Source organism: Molothrus aeneus, unplaced genomic scaffold, assembly GCF_037042795.1.
Source record: "Molothrus aeneus isolate 106 unplaced genomic scaffold, BPBGC_Maene_1.0 scaffold_71, whole genome shotgun sequence".
Classification (NCBI taxonomy): domain Eukaryota; kingdom Metazoa; phylum Chordata; class Aves; order Passeriformes; family Icteridae; genus Molothrus; species Molothrus aeneus.
Window position 1 is genome coordinate 233530 of NW_027099223.1, and position 22542 is coordinate 256071.

Below are 22542 nucleotides of genomic sequence, written 5' to 3' on the forward strand. Positions count from 1 at the left end.
GGAGCTTCAGAAGAAAAAAAACCCCAAAACCGTAGGTACATTTGTAAGAGTGTGTATGTACGTACATTTCCTTGCAGGCAGCAGGGTGAGAAAGGGTGTTTATTTGAGGGCCCCCCACACAAGGCTTTTCAGAAGCATAGCAGAGGCATTCCCATGTCTTCCTCACACAAGGTCATCCAGTGCACTCACAGGAATGCCATTTAACTTTGCTTTTCTCTAACCCAGGTGTCACTAATAATAATGCCCACAGCCTTGGAATCAGGATGAAGGTGGAGCCTGAAGGAGCCAGGCACACTCAGGAGAGGGCAAGTAGCTGACTTGCTGGGATTTGGCCCACATAACTCTGAACTCATACGTTGGTTTTGGTTTTCTTTATTGTAGCTGACCGAGAGGCTAACAGGCGATCATGGGGCCCTCCGAGGCAGACTCATTTCAGGTGCAACGTGGATTCACATCGCCGATCATCCAAAAGATAAGTCGGGGGCCACGGCCTGGAGATGGGAGAGCAGCGGGTTGGGAGTTCCTGGGACAGATTGAAAAATTACAGAGGGAAAAGCAATCTTCTCCAAGGGGCCTCTTAGGACAGCTAAAGGGAGAGACTCCACATTTGATGGCAGCGTGCAGGCGGGCAGGGCAGAGCAGTTCCGGTCCACGTCGTGTTGTCCGGTGTACCGTGTTACCTACTGTGTCTTTGGGGTCCCTTTTGCCTTTTCCCCTCGAGGCCCTCACCACAAGCATAATGTGTCGTGTTTAACGTCCCCCTGTTTGTCACGTTCTGTGTCACAGGTGTCTGCACATGTTTGTGCCGGAGCTGCTCTGCCCTGCCGCAGAGGCTGCTGCAATAGGACAAGGCTCAGGGACAGGCAGTTTGTGGGGTGTCGCCAGACTCTAGATGATATTCCTAGATAGACAGAAGATGTTTGGAGCTGTGAAGATATCTTGCAGCCCTTTGACGTTTGTCCTCGCTTTCTTTCAGATGCAGAAGGATAAAATCCAGGGCAAAATCCATCCACCCATCCTGAGTGAGGAGGTTTCCCCGAGCAGGTCAGTCACCGTTTGTCTCTGCAGGGGGAGTGTAAAGTGTGACTCTGTTATAGCTCTGTTCTTTTTCTTTTTAGGAAGTAAAGCTGGACATCAGCAGTCAAGGTGAGGTGGGCAAGGTGAGCATTGAGTAGCGTACAGAAGCAGTTGTTATTGCTCAAGTCTCACTTTCCGGTGCAGCTCTAAGCATCTGTTCCTGTTTCTGTGCTTTAGGCAATCCACTCGGAGTACGCCGAGCCCCAGTCACCAACTGGCCGACGCGCCGGGTTTGCCGCTCTCCCGAGCCCTGGGGAAGTATCACGGGACTCGGCGATGAAGCCTCTGCCTTTTCTGTTTAAAGGTGTCACCAGGGTAGCCTTCAGCAATGGCCGAGGAGTTGCGGTGAGTCAGGGAAGTAGGGAGGAGGAGCGAGGCTCCGCTCAGGTTTCAGCAGCGCCACATCACCTCGTCTCCTCTTAGCCCAGGCGTACCCACGACGATGGCGTCAGCCTCCGAGTGCGGCTGAAGCGTGCGGCCCCAGGAGCCGGGCATTCTTGGGAAAACAGTGAGTGGCAGAATTGTTGGGTTTTGGCCAATGTGCTGCTGAGGTTATGCATTGATATTTCGTTTTCTTTATTGGAGCGGACAAAGAAACAACAGGAAGTTGTTTAACAAGAGTGCCAGCAGGACCTTCCCAGCTGTCGAGGCAGCCTTCCCTTGCACCTGACACAGACCGGCATCCCCAGATGCCTGAGAGATAAGTAGAGGGCTACGACCCACAGAGGGGATGAAACCAGGGCGCAGGGCAGGGACCCACCGGGAGGGGTTTCTGAGTCCGCTTTGGAGACGGGGGTGTCCACGAAGTGGCCCCTTAGGCCTGGGGGGGAAATAAAAGCAAAGTCTCACTTTTGATCACAGTGCTGAGGTGCGCAGGGCAGAGCAGTGCCGGTGTGTATCGTGTCCCTTGTCTTTTGTGTATTATGTGATATTTGGGTATCTCATGTCTTTTATCTTAGCCCTGTGAAGGGCCTGTCGGAAACCTTGGCGCCATTCTTAGAATCTGTGATCTCAGTGTTCCTCAGCCTGGTACCCAGGCCATTGAACTTTTGACTCGGGAGCTCCGACAGGCATCAGAATTGCATCTCTCTTTGGAAGCATCCAGTCAGGTGGCTTTTCTGGTCTTGTTCTGAGCTGCACGGACAGCCATGCTCCTCAATGCTCCATTTCAACGGATTAGGCTTTGTAAGAATGCGAGGTTAGGGAGAGGATTCTGACCGTAGGATTCCTGGGTATCCATCTTTGCAGTTCTTGGAATAAATCCTTCAGCCAGCATCTTCCTCCAGGGTTCTCTGAGCCTCATCAGTTTGCCATCTGTCTCACCTCGGTCATCTCCTTTTGCATTCTCTCAGTCCTTGCAGCCACTTTCCTTGCCAGGAGATTTCTGTTCCTGTTGTGTCCCCCCGTCTGTCACGTCCTGTCCCGTGTCACGGGTGTCAGCACACACATTTGTGTAGGAGCTGCTCTGCCCTGCCGCATAGCCTGGTGCAGTAGGAGAAGTCCCTGGGAGTTTGTAATGTGGGGTGTAGTTGGACTCTAGATGGGATTTGTAGATGGACACAAGATGTCTGGAGCTCCTAAGTTGTCTCTGTTTCTCTGCGAGCCTCTCAGTAGCCCTCGGCCGGTCCCAAGTCAGCAGACACCGGGGGGGCAGCCCCGACACGGCCGAGAGCGGGGAGACACCCTCTGTGCCCCGAGGGTGCTGAGGGCACCTGGGCTGGGGGGAGACACTCTCTGTGTGTGCCCTGAGGGTGCTGAGGGCACCTGGGCTGGGGGGAGACACTCTCTGTGCCCCGAGGGTAATGAGGGCACCTGGGCTGGGGGGAGACACTCTCTGTGCCCCGAGGGTGCTGAGGGCACCTGGGCTGGGGGGAGACACTCTCTGTGTGTGCCCCGAGGGCATTGAGGGCACCTGGGCTGGCAGGGAGACACTCTCTGTGCCCCGAGGGTGCTGAGGGCACCTGGGCTGGGGGGAGACACTCTCTGTGTGTGCCCCGAGGGCATTGAGGGCACCTGGGCTGGCAGGGAGACACTCTCTGTGCCCCGAGGGTACTGAGGGCACCTGGGCTGGGCCCCTGTGCAGCACAAGAGACACCAGAGACAGCAGTAGAAGAGAAAGGGCTGACTCTTAACAGGGGTTAATCCAAGGCTTTATTAGGATCCCAAAGGAGCTCCTGCACCTCAGGGGCCTCCTGCCGAGAGCCCCAGGGAGATGTGCCAAGGTCACCTTTAAAGGGAGGTGGAAACCGAAAGTAGATAACTTCTTACCAACCATTAAGTGACCCTAAGGGATGGATGCTGGGGGATCCAGACATACAGGACAGCGTATGGGGCAAGGCTTGGGGGGCTGACCCCTGGCCTCTGGCTCATCACTCGACAACTTGGACCGAAACTTCTGCATGGAGGGGATGGGAGGCTGAGTGATTGACAGAGAGGCAGGGTGGGCATTTGGGGATGATCTCATCCCGGGAAAGGGATAACACAGGTAGAAGGAGGGGGGTACAGTCTGGGATAAACCATTTGGGAAAAATATGGGGATACAAAACAAAACTACTTCAAAGTATTACAAAGTATAAAAATGCACTACAACAGCTATGAAATAGATTTTATGTTTACTCAAGCTTCTAAAGTCAGTCCACGTTAGGAAATGCGTAAGGCAGGAGTAAGAGTAGCCCACTTACTGAAATGCAGTGACTGAGAGAGCAATGACTCTGTCCAGGCTACTGATTTCCGAGTCCTCCATTAGAGCCTGCTTTCCTTTCGCAATTCTGTCCTCCGTGGTGATGCTGCATTGTTGTGGCAAATAAAGCCTCTGGTATTGCAGAGCTGTGAGCAGCCACTTAGACCAAGAACAAAGCTTTAATCTTTTGATAGTCATCCTGCTGCATTTTGGGAATAGAGAACGGGTTTGTGCTATTTTTAGGTGCATGGAATTACAGTAACATAAATGTCTTCTTTTCAATTTAATGTGCTGTTAGCTAGTGGTTGGTTTGATAGTTCTGTGCTTGCTACAAATCTCTGTGTGTTAGGGGGTGAGCAGTAAGAACATGGAGTTTGGCACAAGCGTGAAGGAAATTAATGTGGGTTTTTTGACTTCATAAAGGAGAACAAGTGTATTGATCAATAAGCAGCAAGTCAAATCCGAAACAGAAGAGTGCTCTATGCTATGTAAGTGGCTCATATTGTTTATTCCAGGTGATGCAGTCGCAGACAAACAAATTGAATAGATATTGGCAATGTAATGTTGAAAATTTTGGGAGTATATCCAGTCCTAAAATATTGCTGCAGCTTAAATGTTGTGAGGGACATGATCAGCAGACTGTTTCTTTTTAATTCTTGTTTGTCTGAAAACCTGCAAGAATCAGGATTTTTCTGTGATATTCTCGGTTCATGCAGAGTTCATTGATTCAAAGGTACATGGCATGCAGAGTCCTGCAAGGCCTGAGAAACAGCTGCATCACACCTGGTGGATGTCCAAGAGTCTGCACAAACAGGGATGAACTTTAGGATGAACTTGTAATTGATGAGCTCTGTTGTTCTGTCAGCTCAAGAGAGCACGCACCCCCCTCCTTTCCAAGGATGAATATTTAATATGGCTCACAAAGTGTGCTTGCTTTTAATTTTCGGTGCCATTACCCATTCCAGCATGCTGCTTGTCCAGATCTGTTGGAGGTGAGCAGCTCCCAGAGTGAAAGGCTGATTTCTCAGATTCTCAAACTGCCTGGGGCTCAATGGCAGGACACCCCCAAATTCACTTGAGAATGTATCTCAGGTTGTCCAAATGCTTCCTGCACTCGGGCAGGTTTGGTGCTGTGACTGCTTCCCTGGGGAACCCGTTCCTCAGGAGAAGTTAAATGGCTTGCTAGGGTTTTCACAGTCAGCATTGAGCTTTAATGCAGATTTGATAATGCCCAGTACAGCATAATAGCCACAGGAGCATTATTCTGCATCAGAGCAAAGACATTCCTGGATTTGTGGAGAGATCCAGAATAAAGGGAATTTATTGTCCCAAAGGGAATTCTGAGCGATACCATAATGTAAATAGAACATAGGAATGCTAATAAAGAATGAAGTGAACATTGCTTTCAGTTAATAATAATTGTGAACACAATATTTATACTCCACATATTGTATTTTCTCATGCAGTGGTCTTCAAACCAGAGAGATAATAGCTGTTGATCTAAGAGTTATTATACTTTAATTAGGAATGATTCTTCTCTAGAGCTCTTACTTGTCTTTGTTCTAAGAGCGAAAGTTGTTGAACTTTTTAGTCAAGACAGAAACCAGTTGTCAAAGTTTAGAAAGAAAAATGGAAAGAGAAAAATAATGCCTTTTACTCTTAGTTCTCTTTTTTTCTCGCAATATTGGTAGAGAATATTCATGGAAAATACTTAGGCTTTTTATTTTTTTTCCTGGAAATATAAGACAGGTGCCTTGTTTTTTGTTACAGTAAAATAATATACTCTTATGTAGCTATGAAACTTCATTTTGTGCCTTGTTACTGGTAAACAGTGCCAGGATTCTGATGGCAGTCATGTAGGCTAAATAGTTATGTCTGAAATTTTTTTATTGCTAAATACTTCATGGTCCTTCTCCTTTTTGTTTGCCTCCTTTTAGACTGACTATTTGAGAGTTCTGAGTAGCCGTGTGAAGGCTACTCCCGTTTTACTGAAAGTGTGGTATTGGCATTCTCTGAACAAAGAGAGATTTAATTCTCTCTCCCAGGATTTTTCCTGGGGAAGGCAGTGAGAAACCTCAGAGAAGAAGAGAAAACAATTCTTATCTCTACTTGCTGCTCCTGTTTGGAACATGTGGAATGTGTCATGGAGATGGTTTACCAGAAGTGATTTGTGAGCTGGACACCAGCGAGGGTTGTTTGGATTGATTGGCCAATTGGGGCAAAGCTGTGTTGTGACTGTCTCCAGAGAGTCATGTGTTTTTCTTTAGTAGTATTTGGTATCTCTTTAGTGTAGTTTTAATATGGTATTAGTGTAATATAATACAGCTTAATAAAGCTTAATAAAGCATTTGTTCAGCCTTCTGGAATCATGGAGTCAGAGCACATCATTCCCCGGATGGGGATCGCTCATCTACAACAGAAAGCGCGGATTTTTACACCTTGTCAAGCTGACGTCTCTTGCTGACGCCCGATTCTTGCCCTTCTACAGAGGAGCTCAAGGAGAAGCTGCAGCAGTATGTTGATGAGGTGAATGCCCACAAGCCAGGTTTCATCGAGGTTGTCCGGCACAGCAGGCAGGAGGGGCTGATCCGCTCCCGAGTCAGCGGCTGGAGAGCAGCCACAGCACCAGTCGTCACTCTCTTCGATGCCCATGTGGAATTCAACGTGGGTTGGTATGTGCCCCTTCCATTCTCTCACCCAGGGACCTTTTCCAAGCACTGGTGGTAAATTACTGACGTGCATTTAGAGGGTGAGTTAGAATTTTGAGCTTTTTAATGAAAATTCAGACATAATCATGGACACAAGCAGGAAAAATGTGTTTGTGCTGTGTAATATGATCTAGATACATTTTTATGGTTTGAGTAATCTGCTGATCTAATTACAAGGTAGTTAAATCACATTAGAAAACTGCACATTAAAAATCTCCTCCAGTAATGTAGCCCTTTGCCCATGAGGGTGAATGTATCTTCATTAAAAAATATTATGTTTCTTTTACATTCTGCAATGTAAAGAAGCGCTATTTTGGTTATTTTGGCCACTCTGCAAAAGTAAACATAACTAAAATAATGTATTTTAACATGTTCAGTCTGGATTTAATATCTCCCTTGCTCCTTAAGTAAAAGTGAGGTAAAAAGGCAAGAGCTTCTGTCTCTAGGATAGATCTATTATTAACTCTGCTCCTGATGTCCTTGGTAGTGTTGAGAGCCTGAAGTTATCATTACTTGGTAGCAAGGGTATAAATGCTCTATGATATGCAGATACTCATTTCTTCCATCCACCAGCTCAAATCAAGGTTAACAACAGAGCGTCCTAGAGAATATGTTGCCGTGTATTATTTTGGGGCAGAAAGGGCTCTGAATGGGTAACAGCTTTAGACTTTGCTCCTTCTGAAAAATACAGCATTAGCTGCTATATTGTTTATTTGGTGGTGGACTAAATACTCTTTAAGGGCTCCTTCCAAACCAAACTACTCCATGATTTCCATCAGTGCTATGCTTGCATTGGTATAATCTTAACAGTGTATTTCTTTTTTTTTAGGGCTGAACCAGTGCTCACCAGGATAAAAGAAAACAGAAAAAGAGTAATTTCTCCATCATTCGATAGCATTAAGTACGATAATTTTGAAATAGAGGAGTATCCCCTCTCAGCACAAGGCTTTGACTGGGAGCTGTGGTGCAGGTATCTGAACCCTCCTAAGTCCTGGTGGAAACTGGAGAACACAACTGCTCCAATAAGGTAATAAATAACTAAATTACAGTGTCTAAAAGCTCTCCTGGGTGTGACAGGGGGCAAGTGGGCTCAGCTGTGTGATAGGTTTTACTGACTGTAAACTTCAAATACTTAAATGTCCTTGATGCCTACACAGTCATCAAGAAAACTCCTGTTTTCAGTAGATGTTTTTAAAGGAAACTTTCGTTTTCAGTAGATCTTTTTAAACAGGTTTCCTGCCCAAGTGGAATGGTAGGCAGGGCTGCTCAGCAGCACTCCATTCTCCAAATGTCTTGCCTGCTAATTTAGTGCTTACAGGCCAGAAATGGAATTTTCTTTGCAGTTACATTGCATAAGCAGAGCTGGCCTGACAGCTGTATTCTCTATAGTGTTGTCACATAGGTGCACAGCTGTGCTGTGTGCCAGGAGTTAATGTCTGGTCACTGACACTGTGAGCAAAGGCTGTATTGGGTCCTTGCTTTGGGACAGTCTGGGTCTGTACTTTGTTCCCATGTCCAGAGTGTTGTCAGACTGGTACAGAACAATACCTTTGTCTCAGGGAGGGGAGTAGTACCCTCTGAACCCACTGAGCAGCTCTGCTGAGAGTACAGGCCTTGCTTGTAGACACACATTCATTCCAAGGAGGGCACTGGTACCTGTGCTCCAGCTCCCTGCAGAAAGAAAGTGTGAATGCTGTTCTTACCTCCTGAAAGCAGAACCTCAAACAGCACTGGCAGCTGTTTTTCATCCAGCAGCTATCTTTGCAGGCAGGCACTTTTCTCAGGTTCTTTCAGTTTAACACACTCTGAACTGCACTGACCTATGAACAGAACCTAGAATTGGAAAGCAGGAGATAAAAATTAACAGGTTTGCCAAAGACAAACGTAAAAAGGGGTTAATTTCCACAGCATTAGAAATAGTTATTGCTGTTAATGAACTCTGTTGACACGATAAAAATGTTCCTGTGAAGACAGGTTGAGAGAGTTTGGGTTGTCCAGCCTGGAGAAGAAAAGGCTCCAGGGAGATTTACAGCACCTTCCAGTACTTAAATTGTGATTCCAAGAAAACTGGTAAGGGACAAAAGTAGGTAGTGATAGGGCAAGAGGGAACAGCTCTAAAGTGACAGAAGGCAGGGTTACGTTAGATATTGAGATGAAATTCTCTCTGTGAGTGTGGTGAGGCACTGGAACAGGTTGCCAGGGAGGTTATGGATGTCCGTTCATGGAGGTGTTCAAAGCCAGGCTGAATGGGGCTCTGAGCAACCTCATCTGTTTGAAGATGTACCTGCTCATGGCTGGGGTTTGGAATGAGATGATCTTTAAAGTCCTTTCCAGCCCAAGTCATTCTGTGATCCTGTGATTAATTATAGGGAGTAACCATTATGATTTTTAAAATTAAAAGTAGTGAAACACAAAGTAATGAGCGAATACACTTTTCCATTTTACCCCCAAACTCTGTTCCATATGAGGACTGGGCAGTGCGTGTACTTTATGAATTTCAGGTTTGTTCCCTAGCTCTTTCCCTGGCACATTTTTTAATTCAGTGCAATATGCTGCATGTGTGTGTTGGATAATTAAAACAAACACACCAACAAACAAAGCCATGTGTCTTGATCGATGGTTTCTATCGTGCCTCCATTATTCTTTTAGAATTATAGCAAAGGGAAGCAGATGCACTGAGAAACACTTAAAAACAACAACAAAGGCAAAAGGACCTTATCATAAAAGAAGCATAAGTTTTGTATTGATGTTTTCTTCATGAATAAATACATCAAAGATGGTCTTTCATTGTTATAAAACGGGTACTATAGCACTTGGAGGCATTAATATATAGATTTCTGTAGAACTGTACAATTTGTGATTGACAGTCTATGATCTGTTTGAAAGCAGATGTGTCCACTAGCTGTAGCTTGAGTGTTCTCCATAAAAGCAGGGTGATTTCTCCTGTACTGCTAATTAATATCTTGTCATTACCAGAGTGCCAGCATAATAATCTGAAAACACATATTTATTTCTTGCAATTGTGGATTATAAGGTAGGAGAAAAATGAAAAGGCTAAATGACTCTGTATCCTTCTCTACTCATAAGGTGAAATTGTACCCTCTGTGGCTGAACTCTTACCTGACTAAAATTTGCTCTGTGTAGTAAAAACTGGTTGGTTCCCACCATGACATAAGTAGAGTTTACTGATCCAGTAAAGCGATGTGGTTTGTTTAGGTTTGGCTCAGGATAATGGACTAATGTTATGCTGGTAAAGGCAGGCTTTGCTTGATTCTGTATTAAAAAAATTTATCTGGATGGTCCTATTCAAGAAATAATCTCTTTCTTTAGGTAAGCTTACAGACACAAGTTTTTAGCTCTAGCTGAACCTGGCTTCTGGCTAAACACACAGAACTGCACATCATTTGCAATTGTCACAGACAAGAGCCTTGAGGACTTAGCAAAGACAGAGACTACACTGGCTGGTGCCCCAGAAACAAAACTGGGGCACCTGGATCTCACACTACTAGCGCTGAAATCCTTACTGCTCTGGTGAATATTTATGTCCAATAATTTGTCTCTAATTTCTTTCAATGGTGCTCATTTCAGTTTAGAATTAGGAATGTCAGAAGGCAAGGCTCAATAAAGCTCTTTGAGAAATACTTTCTTAAGAATCTGTTTTGCTGCATCATTTTACCTAGCAATGATAAATACAATCTGTGCCTGAAAAATAAAATTCTTCATAATTTATCTGCTAATTTTGGTTGCTGATGATTTATTCTTCCAGAAGTCCTGCACTGATTGGATGCTTCATAGTAGACAGAGAATACTTCCAAGAGATTGGATTGCTGGATGAAGGCATGGAAGTATATGGAGGAGAGAATGTGGAGCTTGGAATCAGGGTAAGTAAGGAAAACAATTAGCCCATACTGGTGGCTTACATTTAAAATATAGCTTACTTCTTATTGCAGAGGGGGAAAGCAGTCCAAACCATGGATGATGGCGTGAAAAGGAGATCCACAGCTCTGCAGACATGTACATTTATTTGAGGAGAGAGGAGGGAAAAAAGAGCAATAGCTCTCTTTACAGAACTTAATCTGGGACAAGAGTAGATGTGTAGAATTTAGGATTGTTCTTTCAACAGAGTTTTGCAGAGTTGATAGCTAAATTTCCCTGCTTACCTGTGGTCCCAGACTCAGTAAGAAAAGTTTCTCGCAGGTGTGATGAGAAAAACCTTTCTAGTTTATTTGGTTTATTTGAATTAGGAAAATCACTGTGGAGCAAAGTAGAATATAGGGGCATTTATGCTGCCTTCCAGACATAAGGGAATTAAGGTATTCATAATGTGAATATATTGTGAGTGCATATGTTTTCTTTTTCCATTGTACACTCTTCACCTGTTTACTATAATGCAGTATTGTGTGTGATTTGTGTACTTCTTTCTGTATCTCTTCACAGTTAAACACCTTTCTGTTCTCTTTGAGAATCTCTCAGGTTTTTGATAAGAGTGGAATTCCTAGGTAGATAATGGTAGTGAAAAATGGGGTGGTGTGTTATAAAACTAAATTCTGAGCCCTGCTAGGAAATGTAAGGGAGAGGTAACATTGTGGTTTGAGCCTTTTAGCTGCCAGAATATAAGCATACCGTTGTACAATAGCAAAAAAAGGGGAACTTACTGTAAGAATATATAATTATTTCCTGAGACAGCAAGATATAACAAAAAATACTCATTTTTTATTTTGGGTTACTTGAAATTCTTTTTCTTCTGCCTGTTAGAGATAAAGAGGTTTTTCAGCCAGAGTGAAGCACGGACCCTCTTTCAGCTTTCTCTCTCCCTGTTTCACTTTTTTAAGGAAAGGGAGAGAGAAATGCAAGACTGCTTCTTTTAATAACATTGTTCTTCTCACTGTAAGGGCCAGAGAGCTGCCTTCTGCTCCCAAAAACTTATTTTGCAGCTCAGTGTTGCAATGAGTTGAAAATTACCATCACTTTGATTTTTCTGTTCTTTTTCCAACTGACAAAACATTATTGTTTCCTCGTGAGTGCAAGGAGTTGTCTCTTGGTTTGCATCATGAGATGTATCCTGTCTGGGCTGCAGCACTTAGCCTTGGAGGAGTTGATGTTGGTATGTTGGTAGACAAGGCCAGAGAGACACAATCTCTCCATAACTGAAATTTTGGAGTATGCTGGATCACTGAAATAAGGCCTGACACTGCTCTGATTTCCTTATGGCTTTTTCTCTGTCTCCAGGGAAGCAGTGCCTGACCTACATAAAATACTCTCATCTGTAACAGATTGTAGTGTGCAAGGTAACATAATACATGCTTCCTTATCTGAATTTATGCTGGCTTGGATCTGCCTGTATGAAAACAAATTACCGAGCTGTAATAAATTACAGATTGTTTAACAGTTTATTAATGCTCTTCTCACAATCCTCAGTGTGTCTGAGATCATACAAGGGTGAGACTCAGTGAGGAGAGACCTCAGTGTGGTCTTCAATATCCTCACCAAGGGAGGTAGAGGTGCAGGCACTGATCTCTTCACTCGGGTGGCCAGGGGCAGGACCCAAGGGAACGGCCTCCAGTTGTGTCACAGAAGGTTTAGGTTGGATATCAGGAAAAGGTTTTTCACTCACAGGGGTGGTTGGGCGCTGGAACATCTCTACATTACTTGTGGTGCTTTCAGCTGTGGGGCTGCTGATGAATGCCTTAATCAAAATAGTCATTGTTCTACAAAAACGACATTGTAATTACAGTATTAGTGCAATGAATAATGTTTGCCTTTTAAAATGCTGCTCTCCAATCTGTGACTATGTAGGCTCACTGCACCTCCTCTTTCATTGTCATTTTCCTTTTTTAAAAGAAGTATCTAGATTTTTTTACTATTCTGCTGTGTGAAAAGCATTATCATTCAGGATAATGGACAAGCAGACACTGTCTGTCCAAAATGGCCTGCTAGGGAAATTTTATGCAAAAGCTTGTAAGAGCAAACATCTAGAGGAACTGGAGAGTTTATTTTTGACTGCAGAAATAGCACATGTTAGAATCATTTGAGCTACCTGTTTATCTTAAACACAGTGGGTAGAACATGGTCCCATGTCCATATATCACTGATTTTGTTCCAGAGGATGTAAAACTTCTGTGAGGAATTAGACCCTGACAAATGGAGACTTTTCCCACTATCCTCACCCAGGAGTTATGTTTGTTACCTCATCATCTGCACAAATATCTAGTTATTTATGTTATAGGAGTGCAAGAAAATCACCAACTATTGGAAACTGTATTTGAAGGATCCATTGCTGGCAAACCATTACAAGCCACAGAGAGCAGGACTTTGGAGGATTGTTCTCTTGATTCTGAATTTGCTTCAGAGCTGCTACTCAGCTCTGTTGGTCTCTGATTTGGAATACTGTTTTAACTACTAAGTTTTTACCCTTGTCTATGGATTTGTAACAGCATTTGTAAAATACTAAACATATATTATTAAATAAATATTAATAGAAATCTTTTGTCTTGAGCTAGAAGCTGGCAGATGAGTTCAAAACACGAATGGATTTGATTCTTAGAAGAAACTCTTTACGCTTCAACCAAATGTTTTCTTGTAAATCTGTTTATTTGCCTCATAAGACAAAAAAGGCCGGCTGGTTGATGCAAGACTTAATAGAATCCTCTTTGAGCAGTTCAATCATTTTAACTGGGGTTTAGAAAGATTCATTTACTGTGAAGAAGCATCATATTTATAAAATCAAGTTAGAATGAGTGGTGCTTCTTTTTTGTTCAGTCATTCCCAATTGAATGGACTTAAGTGTGCTTTTAAATTACCAGGTTGCATTTAGAGGGCAGATTGGAATCACATTTTCATCCATGTGACCAAGCAGGAACTGTGTTGGTAACTGCCTTAAAAGAATGTGAGTGTAAGGCTGGTGTTTCTCAGTGTCATTTGGGCTCAGCTTCTGGCTTGGGCCTGCACAAGCAGTTCTTGTGGCCGTGGAAGACCCTACAAATCCTCTGCAATCAGTTGCATTCATTCAGCCAGATTCTGCTTTGCGTGGTTCAGGTCTGGTTTGCAGTAGGCTTCTTAAAGGCCTCTTCCAATTCCTACTGAAGTCAGAAGAAGATTTTCTATCAAAAGCAACCCTGTAGCAATTCTTTTGTCTTTTAAAGCAGCCTACATGCTTGATAAAGCTCTGGAATATCTGTTACAAGAAGTTATTTGTGCCACTTTTAGGGATGCCCTAACAAATACTCAGTGATCTGCCTCAGGTCCCAGACTAAGTCATCATCAGAGTCATGGGAATGCAGGCCCAGGCTTTGACTTAGAGTAATTCTGTGTGTCACAAAGACTTTGTGCTTGCAGATGAATTTGTGTTCACTAGGATATAATGGCCCTCTTAAGTGGGTAAGAGGAAAATTTATTAGAAGGTAAAAGCTCTTTAAGGGATTGGGTCTTGTTCCAACTAAATGCTATATCAGGACTTTACATCGGCTGACCCAGGAGGAAAATTGCATTTATAGTTAGACTGAGTGTGGCGCACTACTTTTGTGTAGTATATTTCTGTAGTGAAATTAATTGCTTCATTTCTTGCCAGTCTGGTGGTTTGTCTGCAGACCTTTTGTGAATCTCATGCTGTTTCTGATGGTGGAGAACTGGAGGAATGCAGTTAATGAATAGAGATGGAGAAATTAGTTACTTGAGCAAAATATAGTCCTAGGGTTCTTTGGGGTATTTTCCATACATGAGGGTCCCTCTGTGGCAAAGCAAGCAGATGTGAAGTCTGTCATGGCTCTCTCTGATCTATTGGTTTTGAATTCCAGAAGTTATTATTTGTTTGTTAGTTTTGGGCTGGGTCTTGGTTTGTTGTTTGTTTGGGGTTTATTAATGTGTTTTTGGGTCTTACCTATCTTGTCTTTTCTTTAACCTCCTCCCCACAACATGCTTCTGGGATCGTGATTTTTCACTGCTTCTTAGTTAAGTGAGTCTCTCCCATTTGGTGCCTAGAAACTGATGGCTGCTTACATGTTCCAGCCATTTCCAGTCCACAGTGTGTGTGTATCCTGATTGTTTCTCACCTGAGATCTTTCTTACAATATTGCCCTTGGGATAGTGTTCTTTTTGTTAATCACAGGCAAGTGAAGGTACTTACACTCGGCCCCAAATCTCCATATTTATGGGGAAACATTTCACCCTTTTTCCTCTTTACCTGGAAGTTTCCAGCAATTTTACCTGTCGGTGTTCCTAACACAGGCCATAAATGACACGAAACTGGGACTATATTGCATGTAAATAGATGTCTGACTTTATTAAGGAAAGCCTTTGCACAGCTGTCCTGGCCATGGCTGGGGTGGAGATAATTTCGTTCCTAGAAGCTGGTACAGTGCTGTGTTTTGGGTTTAGGATGAGGATAATGTTAAACTGCACCAACAGTGTTCAAGCTCAAGTGAAGTTTCACAGCACATAGGCTACACTGGGTTACATTTTCTCCTTCTCCTTGCCATGCTCTTGTTCTAGTTCCTGCAGCAGCTCACCAGTGCTTTGGCCCTGCCAGCACAGTGGTCTGCCCCACACTGCTGCCTCTGAACACCTCTGCTTCAGTAAACTTTTATTGTCTTTCAAATACAGGGTTAATTGTAATGCTAATCAGTTAGTGATTTGCCCTGCTGCCTCACAAACTGTTTTGTTAGGCAGATTGACAGGCTGGCGTGCCAGTGTGATAAATATGGCCAGGAGACTCCTTTAAAAAGGCCTTTATTACCCGAGGGGTCGCGCACAGCGCCGCTGCTCCCACAGCACGATGCTGAGGAGGAGGAGGAGTGCAGCAGGAGGGTGCGTGCAGCTTTGTCTCTTGGCAGAGCTGGGGCTTCCACCCTCAAGAGAGTCCTTAGGAAGATGATGTTGGCTGGTAGATACCCTGGTAGTCCAGGGGTATCATCCAAGCTGAGCACTATTAAAATTATGGTGGCAGGACGGAATCCGGCTCTGGTCAAGGGTGGGTGATTTAGTGTGGTTCTGGTGGGTTAAAGTCAGAGTTCATGTTGGTTGTTTTGAGAGGGTTCATATAGTTCCCACGGCCTCTCATTTAAATTCAGTCCAGATGCAAGGCCTCCTGGGAGCAGGGGAAGTGGTTCCTGACAGGAATGGATACAAATCTAAGGTGAGATGGAAAGGGGCACAAATACAGAGTATGACAGAGAGAGATACAAATACAGGGTAAAATGGTAACACAGAACAACAGCAACTCAAGGCAAGTCCTAGAACTCTAACATTCAATGTTTAACAACAGACCGACACTTCAAATTAAGACCCTATCAACGTCATTAACACCAACTAGCAATTACTTCTCTGAAAAAGAGCTCTCATCTCCAGGGTTTCATTTCTCACACCAAGAGGTAGAAGAAATGTCAGCAAAGGAACAAAGAAGATGAAGGGATTTTTCACCAAACTGCTGTGTTGTGGGACTGTTTGCATGGAGAGGGAGTAGTGGGCTGTGCCATGTGTGCCTGGTGTCCCTTTCTGTCCTTGTTGCTGGGCTTACCTCCCTTGCACTCCACTGAGCAATGGAGATCTTCCCCAAATATGCCTCAGGAAAATTAATCAAGATGTTCCCCATTTTCGCACTTGCAGCTATCATCACTTCTTGTAGTCTTAAAGCCATGTTTTTAGCTTGTTTTCAGTAAGAAGGCCAATATCCTTTGCCACTAGGGAATGATTTGCTCTCCAGAAAACATCCTCAGTACGTGATCACAAGTGCTGCTCAACAGTACAAGGTTGGTGATGTGTAAAGGCAAAGGGCTGAGAAGTCCAAAAATAGAAATAGCCTTAGTTGTTACTCTGAGGTAACTTTTAAATACTGCTTTTTCATATAATGATTTCTCTTTAAATTTGCATTAAAGCTTTAAATAGAGAGAAGTTTATTTTGCTTTTATCCATTTTGTGAAATTAAGAGGAGACAATTTCTAGATTGAAGCCTGAAAGAAAAAGATTGTAAAGATTGACCAAATGTTGCTTCTTACAAGATGTAGCCAATGATTTTCATAGCTCACACTTTCACCAAGACGAAAATAATTCCTTAGCAGTGCAAGTGTGGCATAAGCACTTGCCTAGCACCCTGTGTAACCAGCAGTGGCTTATCTGTGTCAACAGGATTATTCCTGAGGTTAATTTTGTTTTGCAAAGTACCTCACTGTGTCAACAATTTGAATCCCAAGATGACACAGGCTAAAATTCTCTATTTACAGGATTGTAATTCCAACAGGTTAAAAAAAGAAAGGCTCTATTGAGAACAAAACAAGTAATTGCCATGCCTCCAAATTCTGCCAGTCATGACGCTACTGAGTTTTTTGGCTTGGTCTGGTTTCAGTCACTCCTACATTGGAATAATTGTTTTTCCCTCTGTTCTTATGAATGCCTCAGCAGGTAATCTGCAGCTACAGCGTGTGTAATTATACATTACTAGTGAATCAGTTTTGTGGTTTTGCTATTTCTGGGGAGAGAACATTTTATTAGCTGCTCCCACAGGAAAGAAAAGTATTACAGCAGCAGCTAACATGGGCCATCACTATACCCTACAAGGAAGGATGAGGAGGCACTTGGAGATTTCTCACAAGTGTTTTTTCACCAACTGTGCATGTGTAGTTGCACATTACCAACTGGGAAGTAATATAGATATATTTATGTTTTATGAGAGGAAAGTGTTATTTGGAGTGGTATGGGAAATAGTAAAACAGTTTAACTCAATATACACTTACACATCAATGGACTCAGGTGAGATACAAGTTAATTAGTGCATTATTAGCCTCATGTTTAATGCTCTCTGCACTTTCAAGTCATAGTGTAATTGCCATTGTACCTTCTTATATTCCAAGTCTTCACGGCCTAAGCTGGGAAGATTCCATATTTGTGGCTTTCCTCTAGTATTTAATTTCATTGAGATATTTTAATATTGCAAGACTGATTTAGTAATCTAACAAAGATTAGAGGAAGACCAGTGAGGGAGAGCAAGGGGTTATTGTGGTAGTACAGAAGTGAGTAGATGACTGAGATGGGTTCACCAGGATGGATGCAGCATGTTCAGGTCACAGGTGTGAAGGCCAGACACCTTTATGTGTGTGACAGCACCTTATATTGTAAGGCAAGGCAGTGAGACAAAAGACCAGCCTGGCTGAACAGGGAATTCTTCAGGAGCTCTTGCCTCAGTCTTTAATAGTACTGATAGAATTTGGGCTACTGTGCTATGGAAAGGGACCTGGGGGTCCTGCCAACGGCAAACTGAATGTGGGTCAGCAGTGCCCTGCAGCCAGGAGGGCCAGGCCTGTCCTGAGGCACAGCCAGGAGAGCCAGGCCTGTCCTGAGGCACAGCCAGGAGGGCCAGGCCTGTCCTGAGGCACAGCCAGGAGGGCCAGGCCTGTCCTGAGGGCATCAGGCACAGGCAGGAGGGCCAGGCCTGTCCTGAGGGCATCAGGCACAGGCAGGAGGGCCAGGCCTGTCCTGAGGGCATCAGGCACAGGTAGGAGGGCCAGGCCTGTCCTGGGGATATCAGGCACAGCCAGGAGGGCCAGGCCTGTCCTGAGGGCATCAGGCACAGGCAGGAGGGCCAGGCCTGTCCTGAGGGCATCAGGCACAGCCAGGAGGGCCAGGCCTGTCCTGAGGCACAGCCAGAAGGGCCAGGCCTGTCCTGAGGGCATCAGGCACAGCCAGGAGGGCCAGGCCTGTCCTGAGGGCATCAGGCACAGCCAGGAGGGCCAGGCCTGTCCTGAGGCACAGCCAGGAGAGCCAGGCCTGTCCTGGGGATATCAGGCACAGCCAGGAGGGCCAGGCCTGTCCTGAGGACATGAGGCACAGCCAGGAGGGCCAGGCCTGTCCTGAAGGCATCAGGCACAGCCAGGAGGGCCAGGCCTGTCCTGAGGGCATCAGGTGTGAGGGTTTCCAGGATGAGGTGAGACATTAATCTGACTCTATATATTTTAGAAGGTTGATTTATTATATTATGATGTTATGTTATGTGATATGAGAATGATATATTAAAACTATACTAAAGAAAGAGAAAGGCATCAGAAGGCTAGCAAAGAATGAATAATAAAAAACCATGACTGACTAGAGTCTTGACACAGCTGGCTGTGATTGGTCATTAATTAAAAACAACTCACATGGCACCAATCAAAGATGCACTTGTTGATAAGCAACCTCCAGACCACATTCCAAGCAATCAGATAATTATTGTTTGCATTTCTTTTCTGAGGCTTCTCAGCTTCTCAGGAGAAAATCCTGGTGAAGGGATGTTTCATAAAATATAACCGTGACAACAGAGGTGGCTGGGCACTGGAACAGGCTCCCCAGGGAAGTGGCCACCACACCGAGTCTGACAGAGTTGAGGAAGTGTTTGGGCAATGCTCTCAGACACGTGGTGTGACTCTTGTGGTGTCCTGTGCAGGGCCAGTGATTGAACTTTGATGATCCTTGTGGGTCCCTCCCACCCCAGCATGTTGTATTCTATGATCAGGCTTTAGGCACAGTGCAAGATTAACAAGACTGATCAGGCTAAGTGTAGCTGTGGTAAGGAGAGAAAGGTAAAGCCATAAAAGATGGCCAGCACAGTACATTGCTCCATGAATACTAAACCAGTGGCAATCCTGTTTTTCAGTCTCCTTTTGTGCTTTTTAAGACAAAAAGTGATTTCTTTTACTTCCTGTTGATAACATCAACTTGGCAACGCAGTGATTGATGTGTGGGTTATTATCTGTGCCTGGCAATGAGATGGACACACTTGGCAGAGAACTGGATGGGGCCATAAGTGACCCTTGCCATGTGTTACCTCCAAGTAACACAGGTGGAGAGTGGTTCCTGCAGTTCAAAGCAGCAGCACACCATGCATAGTTTAACAGTACACTCTAACAGTTTCACAGCTCATGAAGATACATGCAAAATTAATCCCTGCAGAACAAAACAATTTAAAAAGTACATAATGAAGCAATTAGCTAAAAGAGGAAGAAAAGTAATGACAATTTAATTTGTGAAGAACCTTTACATGTATTAGGTTTTCAATAAGAGTGTTCTATGAAGGCACAATTAATGTAAAATGAGGCCTGTGAGGCAATTAATGATGACTTCAAAAGTTAGATTTAAGGGATAATTTACATATTAAAACTGAAGAGCAGCTCTAGTTATGTTCAAGTCTTTTATTTTTCTTTTAAAAAGCCTTTTAGATTGTGAGGGGGTGTTTTTGTCGGTTACTTAGAGTTTCACATTAATCTATCAGCTTGGTTATGAAAAAGGCTGTTCTTCCATACAAATAAATAAGTTTACCGGTCATGAAAGTATGACCGGATTGTGTGATGATCAGACATATTTAGTAAAGGTTATCTGAATTCAGTGGAGATATTACCTAAATAAATATTAACATATTCCATCCAGTGGGTATAGTTTCTAGCTCTGCAGAGGCAGATACCCAACAAATGTGCACAACAATCCAAAAACTTCCAGGGTGTGATAGAAAAGCCACTGATAGCAACTAGAAATATGAACCTTGATTTCAGTGATCTTTGTGTCTGACTCTCTGTCCTTTCTGCAGTCACCTGTCCAGATACCAAAATAAAAATGCAGATTCAAAATGATTATGGTATTAAATGCAAATAGCTTATTCATACTTGTCTGTAGAACATCAGGCTCATTACTTTTATCAGTAAACAATTAATGGTAATGACAAAGGATGACAAGATTTGCAAGTAGTTTTTACAATAAATTGTTCCCAAAAATATATTTCAAAGATACTGGTAACTAATTAGTTTGTATCCACAGTAGTAATTAATTTACACTGACTGTTTTTTTAACTTTGGGGCATCTTTAATGAGTACTTCTAATTTTGTAGTTTGCAACCTTCACAGAAGCTAGAAATTACTTCAGCTTTTTGAGAAATCACTTAATTATGAAGAGGTTTTTGTTTGCAGTCCAAATGAGGTGATGGTATCAAACAAGGTCACATCAGCTCTTGGAGGAACTGCACGCTCTGTGTAAATTTAATGAATGCAGTGCATGCTAATCAACTGCTCCGTGACTTGTAGGTTTTTGGTTTTGTTATTAGATTAAGGTTCTAGAACATAAAAAGAACACTCAGTGATTAAAGAGATAAAAAGAAACTTCTAATGAAGAAGTGTTATATCATTTTATAATGAAGTATATATTAAATATTTGAGAAAGGGATCAACTTCAGAGTTGCAATTGTTTGGATTAAATATGCAAATTCAAATACATTTAAATGAAATTGGAGAGGATTTACTAAATAATGTAGTGCAAGATGTTTTCCAGATGTGAATGGAATTTGCTTAAAACACCTTGTTAGCAGATGGATGTGGGTATTTGTAAGGAGTGTGAGTGACACGTGGCTCTGCAGTGCTGTGGGATGCCTGGTGGGAGCGAGTGAGGGCTGACAGGGGTTTCAGGACTTCACAAGTTGCTCTGAGCAGCCACTCGGTGTGCTCCTGCCCCTGTAGCTGCCTCCCCTGTGCCAGCCATCCCCCTGCACTGCCCCGTGCTCAGCTCCTGTCCCCCTCCAGCACAGGTGTGCCACCACCTGTGTCCTCTCCGTGGTTCTAAGTTGCTCTCCTGACTCTCCCAGTGTGGAGCCCCTGTTTTCTGTTGCTCTGAGTTGCTGCTCGAACCTTGGTAAACAGAAATACTCCCAGATTTAGGGCCACAGCTATAACGATGTGCCAATAAACATTCAGTACTTACCAGAATTAGGAGAACTATGGCAGTAAATACTGAGAGCTTATATAAAACCCATGATTGACAGCTTTATTCAATTTAAAATGCAGAGCTTAAGTTAATAGGATTTTTGTCTGCTTGTTTAAAATAAAACCAATGCAGAATACCAAAGTAGGCAAAACCAGAATTAAGTATTCCACTGCAATATGATTTCATGAATTTAAATTCAAAAGAAAAGATCTGGCATTTAGTACCTGTCTATTTTCTATCAAAATGTTAACATATTTGTGATTTTAAGCATGTATTTCTAGCACCACAGTGTATTATTGAAGGTTTCTGAGCACCTTGGTTTTACTACTATCAAATATTGTTGCTTGGAGTTCAGGTCCTAATTAGTGCATGGACATGAAGAAGAGCAAGTAGGTCAAATAATCAGTATGCTGGTGCCTTAATTCAGTAGATTCAAATCTAAACACTGAAGTGAAATAGTGAATCTCACTTTATTACCATTAAAATCCAAGTTAAGGTGTGGCTACACTTGGTGTACCAGAGCTGTCTGTCAGCTCTTCACGAAGGCAAGATTCCAAGTTAATTGATCCTCAGCATGGGTACAGTATCATCATAATGGTTCTAAAGTTGAACCATCAGGCTGAAAACCTGCCTCCAAAAGCAGCATGAATCTTCTGAGGGTTGACCTGTGGCTTGGGAATAACTTTCTGTAATTCTCAGCCCATGTTCTCATGTATTTCCTTCCTCAGCAGTGTTTTAGGGCAGCACAGGACACAGAGATGCTGTTGCTACAGGACAGCACAGCCTCTCTCCTCTGCCACTTCCTACATGAATAATAAATGGGAAAACACTTGATTTTCATCTTAGTGATGTATATGTTTGTGTTGTTCAGAATGACCTTGGATTCTGTTGGGCATTTTCTAATCAGGGTTGGAAAGCTCTTTCTTTCTGATGTATTTATGGAGCAAGAAGTGCCAGAATAGGAATTAGGAACAATACAAACAGCCAAATAAAGGCAATGGGAGCTAAGTCTGGATTTACTGGAATCCATCAGACTGCTCCTTGGCTGGAGTTACAGTCAAGTATGAATCTGCTTTGAGACTTTGGACCTAGTATGTTAATATATTAATCCTGACAATAAATGACTTCATGGATTCATTTGGAAAAAAATATGGTTCAAAGATGGAATAAAGCAGTGGTGAATCAGGCTTCTTATCCCTCAGTTACTATGCCAAAGGCAAAGTAGCAAATAAATACTGCTGGTGGTGAGCATTAAGTTTGCTCATTATAAATGCAGAGACGTGTCCCAGTCTCCAGCGTGATTTCATCTGGGAACGTTGCCACAAGGATTACAAATGGCTTTCAGCCTGAAAATTGGTATGTATTGCTCTA

The 22542-nt window shown here is 43.3% G+C and overlaps 1 protein-coding gene across 1 annotated transcript in view; it reads left to right on the forward strand.

Moving 5' to 3' along the window:
- LOC136571147 (polypeptide N-acetylgalactosaminyltransferase 9-like) overlaps positions 1 to 22542 on the forward strand; it is a 48845-nt gene that overhangs the window by 2300 nt on the left and 24003 nt on the right. Inside the window, exons 2-7 of the mRNA XM_066571507.1 lie at positions 1123 to 1146; positions 1382 to 1422; positions 1501 to 1585; positions 6246 to 6429; positions 7295 to 7492; positions 10232 to 10346. Coding sequence (XP_066427604.1) covers positions 1123 to 1146; positions 1382 to 1422; positions 1501 to 1585; positions 6246 to 6429; positions 7295 to 7492; positions 10232 to 10346 — 647 coding nt within the window. The remainder of the gene's footprint in view (positions 1 to 1122; positions 1147 to 1381; positions 1423 to 1500; positions 1586 to 6245; positions 6430 to 7294; positions 7493 to 10231; positions 10347 to 22542) is intronic.